We start from the raw sequence: 17,265 nt of genomic DNA, 5'->3' as shown, positions 1-17,265 counted from the left end.
TGAGCTCTGTCCTTATGTGTTTGTACGCCATCCAGGCCTGCGGGGGGCGATGGCGTTCGCCCTGGCCATCCGGGACACGGCCACCTACGCCCGCCAGATGATGTTCACCACCACGCTGCTCATCGTCTTCTTCACGGTGTGGGTGTTCGGTGGCGGCACCACCCCGATGCTGTCCTGGCTACACATCAGGTCATTATGCCTCTCGTCTCTCTGTGTTTCTCTGTCTACCTCTTTTATTTTATTTTTATCACTTGAGTTTTTATTGGGTTTCAGCATAGACATGGACAGAACATCATATCTACATCTTATGATAAAACAAAGAGTAAAGAAACATGGAATAACCCCTAAACAGAGGGGGGAAAAAGTTAAAAGGAAAAGAAAAAAAGTAAGAAAAAAGGGAGAAAATAAGAAGTCCAGAGGTGTTTCAATCAACATGTTACTGGTAATATATTCTGAATGAGTATTAAGTTAGGAGGTGTCACGTTTCATATCAATGTTTGTCTACCTCTTTGTAACTGTGTAACAGTTCTTTAAGATGTTGATAGTAAACTCACCTGACCTTGTTGATCAGTTATTGATGTCGGTCGAGCTGAAGACTGTATTGTATAGACAGGCTTTTGGATAGCCCCAAGGGCCTGTCTTTCTGTGTCCTGCTGATGCTGTTGTACACCTGTTGTCTGTTACTTGTTTTTATTTTCACTTGTTTCGCCTGTTTTAACCTGCTGTGGCTCTCGCTCTTGTATTATGTTTTATTGTGTCTTTTTCCTTGTTATGTAAAGCACTTCTTTGTGACCCTTGGTCTGGTAAAGGTGCTCTATAAATACATTCTACTTACTTACTTACTTGATGTTGTCCAGAAGGGGGGGCCAGAGAGCCCTGCTACAGCTTGGCCCCCTGGCCATGGCCCTGCATGTTTATGCCTCATTCTAACTGTCTGCTAGCTCCCTCCCGTCTGTAACCACGGCAACTGTTGTTAGACGTCCTCCAGTTGTACTGTAGTGCCTCCACTTGAAATCGTGATCATTCCTGAATCTGAAGTGCCAGATAGACACCTGCTCTGGGATTTGACACACACACACACACACACACACACAGACACACACACACACACACACACAATAAAACATAATACAAGAGCGAAAGCCACACTAGTAGCTAGGCTACCTCTGATGTCACTCTCTAACCCTAGCAGGACTGGCTGACATGGAGGAGCTTAGCTAACATTCGCTAACATAGCTAACGTTCGTGTCTGTCTCTTGTCTAGCCTCCGACCTGGATGTCCACGTCCAGAGCTGCTATTTATCTGAATAAAGAGGATTATAGCGAGTAGTGTAATGTGTATACCAGCAGCTGCCTGTGGCTAAAGGGCTCAGTTTAATATCTGTAATGCTGCCTCATTACTTGTATTAAAACTGGGGGTTTAACTGAGGTCAGAATCTGTAGACGGACAGCTACTTATTACCGCAGTGAACCCAGGAGCAGCTTGAGCTATGTGAGGCCCGCCCGACCCACACATCTGATAGGCTAACCTCAACGTCTGAGAGTCAGTCTAATGTTAGACTGCAGGGGGCCATGTAAGGCTGTAAGATCTGCGTGGTTCATTGACAGTGTTATCTTATTTTGTCAGTCCTGGCTGCAGTATATTATAGGGTTTTGTTATTGTCTGATAAGGTAGACTAGGCAGCAGTCTCTTACCTCCCCCACCTACCCAGCGCTAAGTGCCAATATACAATGGCTGCCAAAGAAAAATTGAATCAAAACAGAGAGAGAGAGAGAAAAAACTAAAGAGAAGACAAAAACAGCCATGGAAGTTCAGACGGTAAAAGCAGAGAACAAGTGAGGGCTGTCGAGACTAACGCATGATGGCAAATAACACAAGTTCAAATGTAACACGAAGGGATGAGCAAGAGAAACTGAACGACAAACATTTAGGAGCTATACCAAAGATTTAGGAGCTATACCAAAGAATTAGGAGCTATACCCACATCCTAATTCTTTTTGGTAATTAAAATACAATTGCATACCAACAATCCAAACTTCAATGCCTGTACCGTAACTAACATGCCCAGACAATGTTATTCCCCTGGAGTCAACAGTCAAGGCACTATAAGCAAGTGAACAGGTTGGCACGGCTGAAAGCCTGACTCCAAGGGGAGTGAGACACACTCTAGTGTGTACCGGTAGTTGTGTGATTGAAAACCCCACCGTTTTTTTTCTGGCCATTGTTTGACAGTCTCTATGACTCCAGGCCTCCTGCCTCTCGTCACACTAACTCACAGCGCAGCCATCCATCCGTGAGCCGTGCCGGGAAAGCTCCACCGCCAGGACCCCGACTACACTACAGTAGCACTTAGTTAATTTCCTGTGCCATTATCCCAAATGGTTTTGTGTTTTTGTCACTCGGTGGGGCTCGGGGCCGTTATGAAGTGAATGAAGCGTTAGGGCTTTGATGATATTGTTATGTAACGTTATTTAGGGGAATGTTTCACAATTAAACACGGAGTACTGGCTCCTCAAACTCCCTTCTTTAACATAGCTTATAAATACAATTCTATAAACTAGATAAATGGGGCTTTTTTGGCTGACAGTGCAGACAGGATGTCTGTGTGTAAGCATGGCTTTAAGTCAACTGAAACGAACGCGGTGTCAAGACAGCCCCTTGCTGAACTCCCAGACTGTCCCGACTCTTTGTTTAACCCAGAACATCTGCTGGGGTTCTCTGCCAGTGTAGGGGATCAGCGCACGTTCCCAAAATAGGGGATTTAGTCTGGGCCTGAGACTGAGCTTTTAAAAGCCTGAGTGATTATTGGACTCTGTTTATTTGTTCACCAAGGCAGTACAGCTGTGGTAAGTTTGATAAAGTCCCAAACACTGCCAACCTACAGACACCTCAGTCTCACAGTGCTGCTAACTGCTCCTCCTGAGACTTCTACTGCCCCCCAGCACTGCGTCTCCTGAAGACACCCGTTTTATCCCCTTTACTGTGTCCCCTAAAACTTCTATTGCCCCCCTTGTACTGTTTCTCTGTTTCTCCAGTGTCTATATAAAAAATAAAATAATAAAGGTCTAGGTTTAGAAGATGGTGATAGAAGTAGATTTTTCCTTCTTGCACAGAGACTGCCAATGGCCCCGGGCCTGAGCTGGATTATTCTTCCTGCTACGACTGGTGGACTGATGATTCACTTGCTTAGTCAAATGTATTGATTGTAAGTCGCTTTGGAATAAGGCGTCTGCTAAATGCCAAACATGTAAATGTAACAGGTTCTGCACTTGGCGCCTAAAGGAGAGATTTGTCTGATCATGTGTTAATGGTTTGGTGTGACGGATGAACCCTGTAGGGATTATTTTTTTAATTTGTTCTTTTTTAAAAATATGTTATTAGGGCATTTCTGCTTTATTGGGACAGAGACAGTAGAGATTGACAGGAAGGATGGGTGAGAGAGAGGAGGATAGACAGTAGAGACTGACAGGAAGGATGGGTGAGAGAGAGGAGGATAGACAGTAGAGATTGACAGGAAGGATGGGTGAGAGAGAGAGAGAGAGAGAGAGGAGGATAGAGACAGTAGAGATTGACAGGAAGGATGGGTGAGAGAGAGAGAGAGAGAGAGAGAGAGAGAGGAGGATAGAGACAGTAGAGATTGACATGAAGGATAGGTGAGAGAGAGGAGGATAGAGATAGTAGAGATTTGACAGGAAGGATGGGTGAGAGAGAGAGAGGAGGGATGACATGGCAGGATATGTCAATGACCGGAATCGAACCAGGGGACCCTGTGATTACGTGGCATGCGTCTTAGTGAGCTATGGCATCTGTGTTCATGTAAACATGTCATCTCCATCTGGGTTCCCCTAATAAACACATCATGATCTCCATGGTCTTGCCTTGGAACAGGACTAAACAACCAGATCTGAGTGAGTGAGTAAGCACCGTAATTAATGATTCTGATTACAAACAAGGTGTCAGACAGGCGAACGGACGAGAGTTTCGTTCCTGAAGTGACGGAGGACTAACGTGTCCAGTCATTGGGAGCAGATCCATTAGCGGCAGCGTGAACTTATGATCCTGCCAAAAGACATCTGCTTTGTTTCTCTCTGGGGTAGAAGATTAACATCGCGACGAGTGAAGAAACCTGTTGTCTTTCTAGTTTCTACACAAGAGTCTAGTGCCACTGCTTTTTTTTTGTGCTGGCCTCTGCCCAGTAATTGGTACTTAATGAATTATTAATTATTAATCCGTGTGCCTCTCTTGTGCCAAGACAGAGTTGGGGAGAACACAGCATCCCGGCGGGAACAGCGGCCTAAACTGTGGCAGTACGCCAGGTGACATGTCTGTGTCCTATATGGTGACGGGGAAGATTGGCGGTTGGTTGGATGTGGTGGATGAGGCACTATCTGTCTGGATGCGGGTGCATGCACGCTGGTTGGATGTCACTTTTCACGATGTTCGATCTGGTCACTTTGCACTGGTGTGGTCACTTCTTTTCTTCAGTGGGGGAGTGGGTTAGGGGTGCCGTGGGTGTGTGTTGATTCTGGTCAGGAAAAACTCCCACGGCACTCGCCAAGATATTACTGTGTGTTTTGATCCTCAAGCGTAATTTTTAAACAGATGAAATGGTGCTACAGACAGAGGCCTCATGCTGCAAAGGTTTATGATAATAAATAATAATCCGCACAAGTACAGCAGCCCAGATTGAGGTGGGTGTGTGTTAGCTGGTGATGTGTCACAGATGCTTTACAAGCTGCTTTCTCATGCCTGTTGGGGCGGGGGGGCTGCTGGGATGGGGGTGGGGGGCCGGGGTGGGGGGGCGGGGGGCGGCTGCAGCCACGGTGGAGAATCCTTGTGACAGCTAGGCGGTGCTTTTCTCTGGGCTGTCCCTCTGGGTTTCACAGCAGTGCGTCAGGGAGGAATCACACACTGTGTTCCCTGGAAGACTGGTCCACGCAGGGGTGTGAACAGAGCTGGGGAGGGGGGGGGGGGGAGCCCCAGCAGGAGGAGGTGTGTGTGGTGTGTGGTGTGTGTGTCTGTGTCTGTGAGTGCGTGAGTGTGTGAGTGTGAGTGTGAGTGTGAGTGTGAGTGTGAGTGTGAGTGTGAGTGTCTGTGTCTGTGTGTGTCTGTCTGTGTGTCTGTGTGTGTGTGTCTGTGTGTGTGTGTGTGTCTGTGTGTGTTGGGGGAGCCCCACCAGGAGGACGGGGCGGCGGCATGGGAATGAAGCACGCACCACTAACTGCGTTAACAAACAACGTGGTGTGTGTGTGTGTGTGTGTGTGTGTGTCTGTGTGTGTGTCTGTGTGTGTGTGTGTGTGTGTGTGTGTGTGTGTGTCTCTGTGTCTGTGTGTCTGTTTTTGTGTAAGTGTCTGTGTGCGCGCGTGTAAGTGCGCGCAATGTCTGTGCATGCATTTAAATAAAGGATATAAAACCCCTCACAGAGCAGATCCTGTGGCCAGTCTCTTATCAGAGGAAGTGGTGTGTTGGCCTCTGGTCCTCTCAGTGCAGCGCTCTCCCCAGCAGTAGTGGGGGGGAGGGAGGTTACTGTGGTGGGGGTTACTGTGGTGGGGGTTACTGTGGGGGGGGTTACTGGGCCTTAATCTGAGGCTGCTTCCAGATCCTTCCTGACTGAGGCGGCCCGAGACCCGCCACTGTGCACCTCTTTGTTTTGCCAGGCCTCTTACCCCCCCATCCCGCCCCCCCCCCCCCCCCATCTCCTCTCTCCCCACATACATACTACATACATACATACACACACACACACACACTGGCGGAGGCCCTGTAGTGGAGAGAGCAGCATGTCCAGGGTGGTCCTCCAGGGTTGTGTTTGGACAGTTGGCCTCTCGTCTAACTGCTGGTGTGGAAAATAGAAAATCGTGAGTTTAGAATGATAAGGTTCTATCTCCATTTTTGGTCAAAATTGAGTTTTTTACATAATGTGACCCATTAGGTGTTTATTAATGCCTGTGTGGTGTTATTTTTAAAATGTTGACATTTTTGAGTTAGTAATTAATCAAATACAAAGGTTCCATCTCACAAAACATAATGGAATGTAAAACTTTGACGCTCAATATCTCTGAACTGCCCTAAACGGAGATAGAACCTTATCATTCTAAACGGAGATAGAACCTTATCATTCTAAACGGAGATAGAACCTTATCGTTCTAAGCTCACGATGTTTCTATATCAGATAACTCAGTCCCGGTAACGGAACCTTGAACCTTAAAATATGAGTATGGTAGATAAGTCACTTCCACTCCTGGTACATTGGCCCCTGTCCATTTGGACCGGTTCCAGGTTTTGTTCTGCTAACCTTTACTCAAAATGAACTGTTGTCCCAGTGTGTATAATAGAGGCTCTGTGGTTGAAAGTGCTGTTACCTTTTCCTCTGGATCGGCTTGTGTTCAGTCTAATCCTCCTCGTCCATTTGGGTAAAAAAAGACATTTAAGTGAAATTACAGAAAAGCAAATCGTGATTGAGAACGCTGGATGAAACCGTAGTCTAATCTCCCAGGGCGATCATGGTCTGGTCTGCGCTTGGTTGGTTGGGTCGGGTGTGCTGGTGGTGGGGCGGGCCCAGTGTGTGGAGCGGCTGGGGGTCCCTGGGGTGGGGTGGGGTGGGGGGTATGGGGGCTGTGTGCTGTGTGCTGGTAGGCACAAGGGCTGCAAGGGAGTGTTCCTGGATGCACAGACAGTGTACAGGTTTACAGGTTTTTTCACCCTTACTTGCTTGCGTGTTCTGTCATCTTGTAGGTTTAAACGTCCATCTTAGTTGTTGCTTTATCTTCTCTGCTCTCTGTGAAACGCATCGGGTTACATTTTGTGAGAAATGCGCTATACAAATAAAACTTGATTTGATTTAGAACGAAGTACTTTCTTCTAGCCTGCTTTCATCTAAAATGATCCTCAGTTGCTTTGAGAGAGAACGTGACTCTGTCACAGGTTGTGTTATTACGGTAGGTAGAGGAAGTCTGTATGGTTTTGCATACCGGTAATATTTTCCATCTGTTTCAGCCAGGAATAACTCCAAGCTAACTGATAGTTGAACACCTCACACACTACAGCCCTCATACCAAGTTAATTATAATCACGGTGCAGGAGGTGTAGATTTATCTTGTGCTTGCTACTTCTGAGCTGTGACACACACACACACACACACACACACACACACACACACAGGTCAGGCCTCTCACCGTGCTCTGCCTCTCTCTCTGTGTAGGGTTGGAGTGGACCCAGATCAAGATCTTCAGCCCTGTGGAGACAGCTTCATGGTCCTCCAGTCGGTAAGTCTCTACTCACCAGTCTATGGAGGATCCACTCTCTCCCCTAATGACTCTCCCCTCTCTCCCATCATTAACATGTTGTCTCACAAGGACGTCCTTCTCTCTGTTCTGTTGTGCTGGGTGCTGGGAGCTTCCAATGAAATGTGCAGCACAACATTCAATGTAGTCATTTACATGGAAAAATATGTCCAACTTTATTGTTATGCATTCAGTGCTCTAAGCTGCTGAATGTAAATTCCAATCTGTCGTGACGTTAGAATTATAAGGTTCTATCTCAATTTGTCACAATTGAGTTATTTTTTTACATAATCTGATCCATTAGGTGTTTATTAATGCCTGTGTGGTGTTATTTTTTAAATTGTTGACATTTTTGAGTTAGTAATTAATAAAATACAAAGGTTCCGTCTCACAGAACATAATGGAATGTAAAAACTTTGACGCTCAATATCTCTGAACTGCCCTAAACGGAGATGGAACCTTATCATTCTAAGCTCACGCTGTGTGGAAAGTGTGGGCAGGACTCCGCCGATCGTGTACTGTCTCTCTTAACCCAGCCCACTGTACCAATGTACCATGGACTGGCTGGTTTATTGACGAGCTGCGCTAAGCCTACGGCAGGGTTCAGACACACTACTGAAGGAGAGTGGGGGAGGGGGAGGGGAGGGGGGGGGCGTTGGTGACCATGCCATCAGAGGGAGATGTTACTGCTCACACTGTTGTGTTTACTTACAGGGGCTTTAACACAAACCAGTCTGTCATCTCCCCCCCCCCCCCCCCCCCCCCAGTGTATTTATCCACTGCTAAGTAGTTTTCCACAGAGAGGACCTGTGACACTGGGTGGTCTCCTATTCAGGAGTCACTGAGACATTGTAATGCAAAAAAGAAAGTACCACGGAATTACCCTCACACTTCCCCAAAAGCATACACAGATTGGATGGATGTTGCATGCCCCTAGACTGAGTTGATGGTGGGAGAGATGTGTTGAGATGTGTTGAGATGGATGAGGGTCCTGGAGTGTGTGAGGACGTGATAAGTGAGCTGTCTCTGTCTCTCTAGGACGGACCCCAGCCGGAGGGACAGAGTAAGACCAAGCAGGAGAGCGCCTGGCTCTTCAGACTCTGGTACACCTTCGACCACAAGTATCCTTTCAGTACGCCATAACCCTAACCCAACCAACGTGGGAAACCATTGGCTGTCATTAATTTAACAGGGGTGCAAACTTGTCACCGTTCTGCTAAATTAGCTGTTTTTATCTCAAAATGTCATCCATGTGAATTGTGTAGATCTGCAATATTTTCAAGTCACATGATGCACGAGCTAGCTAATCTCCCTGTTTGCTAAACTCCGCTGCTGTTGAAATAACTTTTAGCATCATGCAGCTAGGTACAATTCCAGACAGCGTGGAGAAACACAGTCACAGTAAACTGTTTTCAAAGTAATTCTGCAGGTGTTAAGGTCTGGGCTGCCGCTACTTACATGGTTAGACCACCGTTAGTGCTAGCGGTATCTATTTAACACCATTAGTGCTAGCACTATTCCCCCCCACTAAGGTTAGCCACAAAAAAATGTGTCACCTTTTTAGGCCATCACCAGTTTGCACCCCTGAATTTAGTTTCCTTGCTCTGGTCTCGTTCTCAATGAAGTAGTTAAATGGAGCCTGCCTGTGAAATGAATGAAATACCGAATGAAATGAGTACCCACTTGCTTTTTATTTAAGCCCCGTTATGTTGTAAACTTTCAACAATCACTACTTTATGAACTTCTACTACTGTATACATGTTTGTAGAAGAGGCACGATTTTAAATTAAGCTAAATAAAATCATATATGTTTCTATTGAGTGTTGCGCCTCTTCTATGAACATGCAGACACAGTAGATTATGTATTTGGAGCAGGACGTCTTCTCACGTTGTTCAAGCAGGAAACCCTCTTGATTTGGTGAGGCTGCATTCTCATTTTATGCTCCAGATTGTGTCTCACTGCCAGTTTACATTAGGGATGCAACCTCAGCAAATATGTTCAAGTCAAGACTAAAAACCCATCTTTTTAATATTGCCTTTAAATGACAAAATAATTAAATTAAGATTATATAATGATTAAAGCACTTTACATTTACATTTACATTTTTGGCATTTAGCAGACGCCTTATTCCAAAGCGACTTACAATCAATACATTTGAATGCTAAGCATGTGAATCATCAGTCCACTATTCGTTGCAGGAAGAGTACTCTAGCTCGGGCCCGGGGCCACTGATAGAAGGAAAAACCTTCTCCCTATTATCGCCTTCTACTAAAAAAAATTGAGCTGCAACGTTTGCAGGAAAAGCGCTATACAAATAAAGTTATTATTAGTATTATTATTATTATTGTGCAGGTCTTTTACGACACCCATATGAAGTGACTTGTGAAGGTTCACTGCTTGGCTACTGTGAGTGTGGACAGGGGACGGGGATCCTGGCTGTAACTATCAGAGTCAGATGCTGAAAATAACAGTCTCAGGTGAAAGTGTTTCTGCGACTGCTTCTCCTCCCTCTCTCCCTCCCTCCTCCACAGCTGAACAATGGCCTCCCCCCCCCGGGTGGTGACTGTCTCTAGCAGGTCGACAAGAGTGGACAGCTGTTGGTTTCCACAGGGGACTCTCTCCATGGTGACACGTGCCAGCCACAGCTGATGTGTGTGTGTGTGTGCGTGTTTGTGTGTGTGTGTGTGTTTGTGTGTGACGAGGGGTGGGGGGGGGGCATCTAATGTTCCTGTGTGAGAAGGGAGAAGGTGAGGGTGAATGTTATACCTTAGGCAGGCGTCGGAGGTGTTGTAAGGCTCCTTGTCCCTGGGCATCAGACCGTCGGGCCCCAAATACACTTTGAGAAGTTTGCGCTGTCTGGGCGTGCTGACATTACCTGGTGAGCACGCAGGTAACTCTCTCTGCTCTAATCACACTGCTCTAAAGACACAAGCTGTTGCCCTTTGTCTGGACATTGAACACTTTCTTATCTTATCTACACCGAGTCTCTTGGCTCGGTAATCTCCTCACATGGGTTCTCCTACCACAGCTACGCAGACGACACTCAACTCTTCCTGTCCTTCCCCGCCCCTCTGACCTACACATGGCGACACGTGTCTCTGCGTGTCTCGCTGACATCTCAACATGGATGGCTGACCACCATCTCAAGCTCCACCTTAACAAGACTGAGCTACTCTTCATCCCCGGGAAAGCCTGCCCTCTCCAAGACTTCTCTATCACAGTTGAGAACTCTACTGCAACCTCCTCCCTGACAGCCAAGAACCTTGGAGTGATCCTGGACAACCGACTTTATCCTGTGCGGAGAACATTGCAGCAACGGCTCGCTCCTGCAGATTCTTCCTTTACAACATCAGAAGGATACGTCCGTTCCTCACCAGAGATGCAGCGCAACTCTTGACCCGGTCACTGGTCATCTCCCGCCTTGACTACTGCAACGCACTCCTGGCCGGGCTCCCCGCCTCCGCCATCAGACCTCTGCAGCTCATCCAGAACGCTGCTGCCCGTCTGGTGTTCAATCTCCCCAAATGTTCTCATGTCACCCCTCTCCTTCGCACCCTGCACTGGCTTCCGATAGCAGCTCGCATCAGATTCAAGACCCTAGTGCTTGCCTACCAGGCAGCTAAAGGGACAGCTCCTGCCTACCTACAGGTAATGGTCACCCCCCAAACTTCAGCCCGTTCCCTCCGCTCCTCCTCCTCTGCCGGCCGATTGGCCCCACCACCTCTACACCTACATGGCAGTCACGCTGCCCGATCACGTCTCTTCGCTACACTGGCTCCCCGCTGGTGCATAAAGCTGCATAAAGCTTTCCTTCCATCACTGAGACTGCCAATGGCCCCGGGCCTGAGCTAGATTACTCTTCCTGCTACGACTGGTGGATTGATGATTCACTTGCTTAGTCAAATGTATTGATTGTAAGTCGCTTTGGAATAAGGCGTCTGCTAAATGCCAAAAATGTAAATGTAAATGTCAAATCAACAGACTTGCGTCTGAACTCAAAGTCTTCCCCTCCAACCCCGTGGGAGGCAGTGGGCAGAGGGTAGTGGCCTGTTCCAAGCTAGCTGCCATACTTGGGCTGTCCAACATGGAGACAAACAGTTGCCTGATTGTTTTTCCCTAGTGTGCCTCTCTTAGGTCATGTTCTCACATGAAAGTCCGAATCAGGACCCGGAGCAAGCGGATGAGTTCGCAACATTGTTGCCTAAATTATTTCTCTGATTTGCGTTCTCACAGCCCTTCATGTAAACGAAGTAACATACGCAATCGAAGCAACAGACGTGGTAGTTGATTGGTCGGATTTTTTTTTTAATTGCCCGTTCATCCCGCTCTTATCCAGATCAACACGCGTGCGCTGTTGTTTTCCTATGGACGGCCTCGATGCGTCGTTTCTAACCGGAGCGAAACCACCCTTTTCAAGCGGAGCGTCCGTTGGTTCTTTGCTCCGGGAGCGACTTCGAATGCGCGTTCTCACAGCTCCAAACGACGCAGAGCAAAGCGAATTTGATCCTAAACTCAAGTGAACTTTCGAGTGAAGCAAATGTTCTAGTGAGAACACACCCTTACTCTCTCCACCCCCCAGATATGTCATCCTCTTGACAGCTTGTCAGTATATGACAGCTTGGCCCAGTGTTCTGATGTTCTGACTGCCATCCAGTAGTTGTTGTTGTCGTCTGTGTCTCTTCTGAGGCATGAACGAGGGCTAGGGGTGGGCATCGACGATCGATAATTGATCGATAATTGATCGATAAGGATCTTGGTCGATCACAAAATAAAACATTTGGTCGATCACAAAAAAAAAAAAATTTTTTTTTTTTTTTGTGATCGACCAAATGTTTTATTTTGTGATCGACCAAGATCCTTATCGATCAATTATCGATCGTCGATGCCCACCCCTAAACGAGGCAGCTAATGAGATGATTAACCACTGAGGCCGTGATATCAGCACTGTGTTGCTATAATGATGATCTCTTAAGTTGGGATCCCCCACAAAAAGGGTGTTTGCTGTCATGTGTTCTGTTTGGAATAAAAAAGGGAGTTTCCCTTAACGGTGTCCCAGCTACCTGAAGCCCATCCTGACGCACAGCGGCCCCCCCCTCACCACCACCCTGCCGGCCTGCTGCGGACCCCTGGCGCGCTGCCTCACCAGCCCGCAGGCCTACGAGGTGAGTACTGCGCACACACACACACACACACACACACACACACACATACACACACACAAACATTTTAGTATCTTTATTTGCGTTCACATTTTACAATAAAATTCTTGAACACAAACATTAGTGGCTGCATCAACATAGGACACTCGGTTGCTCAATGTGTTTCAGTCTGAGTCTAAGGGTACAGGTAACACCTTCTCCTCCACACACACATACACACACACACACACACACACACACACACATACACACATACACACACACACACACACACACACATACACACTCGTATACAAAAGAATCACAAAAGCATTAACATGCACAGTCTCACAGCTTATAAAATGTTGGATATAAGTCTCCTGTTCTCAAGGAAACAGGTTGTCAAGGAAACAGGTTGTCAAGGTTTAACACTTCCTTGTAAATAGAGGAACCTGGAATTCACACATCTGTGCTGAACTCTGCATGTTTCACTTCCCCCGAGATCTCAAGTGACTGTTGAAATCACCACTGGGCTGAATTTCACTTTATACACAAGGAGACACAGGCCTACAGACACACAAGGATACACAGGCCTACAGACACAACATGCTAGCCTGTGCTTCAGGACACGTGAGTTGCTTTCATCTTTTCATTTGAAGATGAAAGCAACTCAAAGCAACTCAAGTTTCCTGAAGCATAATAGGCTTGCATGTTGTGTCTGTAGGGCTGTGTGTATCCCTCAGCTCCTTTATAAGTGTCTGAGTACCTGAATTACTTATAACAAGTGCCTGAATTACTTATAACCAACTAGTTCACAGCTCTAAGGTGTAGAAAGATATCCTATGACCCCCGCAACATTACCGCAGGGAAGGTGACATGTTTGCGTCATTTACAGTAATAATTGAATGACTTCCACATAACCGTACCTTCCGCAATTGGGAGTATTCTCGTCTGTGTCGCTTTGCAGCGTAATGACCGTCCGTCTGAGAGAATATTCTGAATTCCTGCAATGGGAAACAGAAAAGCCTTGAGGCGTTTAGCAGGACAGCAAATGAAGGAAGCGTCTTACATTAGTTGGTACAAAAGGGTCCGCACTCTGATACTTCAATGGCGATCGCTGCTCTGAGGAGACATTGTGTTCCCATTTTGAAACACAGAGACAGAGAACACCCATTCACTAGAGATGGTCACGCTCGGATTAACTTTGGAAAATGCCCCCAATTCATTTCAAACACCGTCACATGGTCACATGGGTTTGATATTCCTCTTGTAACACAATTGCCCATTATATCGTCCCTACACAGTCAGTTACCCAAATAACCTACTTCTCTTCACCATTTTAAAATTATTTATTTCTTATACCTATATAATTTGTCCCAGAATGCTTTGCAGAGAGGACATTCATTATAGACTCGATATTTTAAAAAAATGCTAATTAAATATTCGGACACACTGGAAAAAATCCTTTCCAGAAAAGTTCACTCTGACAATCATTCTTCTGTTTCTCCACTTTCTTGTCCCATCACCCACTCTCTCTCTTTATTTCTCTCTCTGTCTCTCTCTCTCTCTCTCTCTCTCTCTCTCTCTCTCTCTCTCTCTGTCTCTCTCTCTGTCTCTCTCTCTCTCTCTCTCTCTCGTCTCCCATTCTCTGTTGAACATTGTCTTCTAATGGTGATTGTGGTGTCTGTGTGTGAGCCAGCATAGGTTTGGCAGACTACAGCCCCATGAATTCAGCTCATTGTTAACATGATCAGGACAGTCCAATGGTTTGTGTTGGCAAGTGGAGAGAAGGAGGATTAAATGGAGTTCTTTGTCCACTTGCTCACAGTGGCTGTTATGAAATGAGTGGTAACGCCAGAGGCGGTAAAGATGGCCTCCCCTATAGATTACGCTGCTTTAGTGGCTGATGTACCCCCTAGTAGAAACAGAAACTCTATACTATTCTATTGTTATTCATTTACCCTGTTCCAATGTTATGGCATGCATTCATTCATTCATGACACCCAAGAGCTCGATTATTGGTGGTTTGTCTTTGTGATATCTGCTGGATCACAAATCACCACCTACAATCACTTCTTTTCTGCACTTTCAGAATTATTAGGAAATGCAAGCACATTCAACAAATAGATTTCAAGATCCTTCAGAATAATTAGGAAATGCAAGCACATTCAACAAATAGATTTCAAGATCCTTCTGCTTGTTTATAAAGCTCTCACTGGCATAGCACCAGAATATCTGAAAGACCTTTTGTAGCATATCAGCCCAATAGAGCTCTCAGGTCTTCTGACGCTGGTTTTCTCTGTGTACCACATGTACAAAAGAAGAGATTTGGTGAGGCTGCATTCTCATTTTATGCACCCAGATTGTGGAATGCACTGCCAGTTTGCATCAGGGATGCAACCTCAGCAAATATGTTCATGTCAAGACTAAAAACCCATCTTTTTAATATTGCCTTTAAATGACTAAATAATTCAATTAAGATTATATAATGATTAAAGCTGCAACGTTTGCAGGAAAAGCGCTATACAAATAAAGTTATTATTATTTATTATCCTCCATTTCCATCCCGTTTTTGCTTTTGAAAGCCCAATAGATTTTCTGTCTGTGGGTGTCGTTACATAATGGTGATTTTACTTAGTTTGATCCATCTCATCAGGGTGTAATCCCTGAGTTGACCCTCTGGAAACTCATCATGTGTACTGACTGACGCTCCAACACCCTGGGGAAATCTGGCTGCGTATCGACTCCCAGTCAAACCTTATTAGAGCTGTACAATCTCCCACTATGGTGGAGGGAATATTGATATTCCATGTCCCTAGACTGAGTGTTACTGTATGTCAGAACCATTCTCATAACAACTAAAACCTCCAAGACACTGCTGCTAGTAGAGGACCTGTTCTAGTTCTATGTATCTGGTGTGAGTCTGATCCATCCTGTCACAGCTCGTGACGTTAGAATTATAAGGTTCCATCTCAATTTCTGGTCAAAATTGAGTTTTTTTTACATAATCTGATCCATTAGGTGTTTATTAATGCCTGTGTGGTGTTATTTTTAAAATGTTGACATTTTTGAGTTAGTAATTAATAAAATACAAAGGTTCCATCTCGCAAAACATAACGGAATGTAAAAACGTTGACGCTCAATATCTCTGAACTGCCCTAAACGGAGATAGAACCTTATCATTCTAAACTCACGAGCAGCTGTCTGATAATCCACATCACTTGAACACAGAGAAACTAAGTGGAGGTCTCTTCTTCCCCTGTGACTCCAGTGTCCCTCATGAACCTCTGTGCTGTCAATGTCCGTGTGCGAGAATGTGTGTGTGCGAGTGTGTGTGTGTGTTGTCGTCTTTCCCCCCACCCCCCCCTCCCCCCTCCCCCATGTCTCACTGTTGCTGTGTTCGCAGGTCCAAGAACAGTTGAGAGACAACGACTCCGACCTCATCCTCAACGACGGCGACCTGACGCTCACCTACGGCGACACGGCCATCACGGCCAACGGGGCGTCCGGCGGCGGGGAGGCGTCCGGGGGGTCCGGCTGGGGCGTCAACGGCAAGCGGAGCCAGAGCACGTCAGAGGAGGCCCTGGAACGGGAGCTCGACTCCCGCGAGCAGGAGCTTCTGAGCCGCGGCACGCGCCTCGTCTTCCCCATCGAGGACCACGCCTGACCCCCCACCACCACGACCACGACCCCACATACCCCCCAAGTCTGCTTCACCCTCAGCCCCACCCACACCTCAACCCTGCAGGGGGAGACAGACAGACCCTCCAACAGAGATCAGACGATGGGGGACAGAGAGAGAGAGAGAGAGAGAGAGAGAGAGAGAGAAAGAGAAAGAGAGAGGGGGGGGATGGACAGACGGGGTCTGAAGGTTGGGTTTAGAGACTCATCTCGTCACCGGCAGACTTGACTGAGCTCCTTGACCCCCAAGGAGCTGAGAAGAAGAAGAAGAAGAAGAAGGAAAAGGAGAAGGAGCATTTCATTGTCATTACTGAACTGGAGGAGACTTGTGTTACCTAGTCCCTCAGAGTTAACAACACCCCCATGCTGTGAATGATACTGTGACTCCATTTTACTGTTTCTTTTCTCCCCTGCTGAAAGAGGGAGAGGGAAACCACCGCTATTCAGGATATAAATTGAGGGGACACAGACCTACCCCTCTTGGGAATTGCAATCTGCACTTTTGATGTGCTGCATTTTGTTTGTTGTTATTATAACAGGAAGTTGAAAAGTCAGATATTGTCAGTCACTGTGCTGTCGTAGAGTGTCTGCATCCAGCGATATCTCTGTAGGTCTCAGTGTGTCAATCATTGCTGAGGGCTGACTGGCTCTCACGTAGAGCCAATGGCCATCCACCACGCCTGCTCGGCGACCCATGCAATCACACCCCAGAAAGGTATCCTCATACCTCATACTCTATACATCTCGATGGGGATTCTGAATGTCAGTATTCTAGATCTAGGTCGCGGTCCTGGTAGGTGTGAGGGAATGCAGTTTAGTAAGGTCTATTCTGTTTCATGCACTACTGTATGACAGCTCAGTGTGTACTGTGTAGTGGAGCCAAGTTACAGTGAAGGCACTCCTTCGAGCGAGTAGGGTAGCTCGGACAATGTTTTTAATTACCGCCACCGCCGTCAGTGGAAGACGCACGCTGATGTAACTGACGGACGGACGAACGAACGAACGACCGATACAATGCCCATCTTTGTCCAACTGTCACGCTTTTCAACGCATCAATAAATCTCCTGACAGTGAAGATTGCCCTCCGTGTGCATGTGATGCAAGAGTCACATGTACACAGATGTTTGTGTTTGGCCCTAGCTCTTGTTTTGAAATGTACAG

At 46.6% G+C, this 17,265-nt stretch overlaps 1 protein-coding gene across 3 annotated transcripts in view; it reads left to right on the top strand.

Annotated features, from left to right (window-relative positions):
• slc9a7 (solute carrier family 9 member 7) overlaps window positions 1–16,232 on the top strand; it is a gene marked incomplete at its 5' end in the record, with an annotated part of 34,807 nt that extends 18,575 nt beyond the window's left edge. The window contains 5 exons of one of the 3 annotated variants that reach the window (XM_080536425.1): window positions 36–189; window positions 7,203–7,251; window positions 8,335–8,405; window positions 12,342–12,447; window positions 15,830–16,232. In XM_080536425.1, coding sequence (XP_080392551.1) covers window positions 36–189; window positions 7,203–7,251; window positions 8,335–8,405; window positions 12,342–12,447; window positions 15,830–16,090 — 641 coding nt within the window. In that variant the 3' untranslated portion in view covers window positions 16,091–16,232. Of the gene's footprint in view, window positions 1–35; window positions 215–7,202; window positions 7,267–8,322; window positions 8,406–12,341; window positions 12,448–15,829 lie in introns of all 3 variants that reach the window. The other 2 variants (XM_080536423.1, XM_080536424.1) reach the window with 2 other exon arrangements.
• Between the last annotated feature and the right edge of the window lie 1,033 nt (window positions 16,233–17,265).

The sequence above is a fragment of the Nansenia antarctica genome (assembly GCF_963989245.1).
Source record: "Nansenia antarctica genome assembly, chromosome: 7".
Taxonomy (NCBI): Eukaryota; Metazoa; Chordata; class Actinopteri; order Argentiniformes; family Microstomatidae; genus Nansenia; species Nansenia antarctica.
This window is presented reverse-complemented; position numbering and strand designations above follow the sequence as displayed.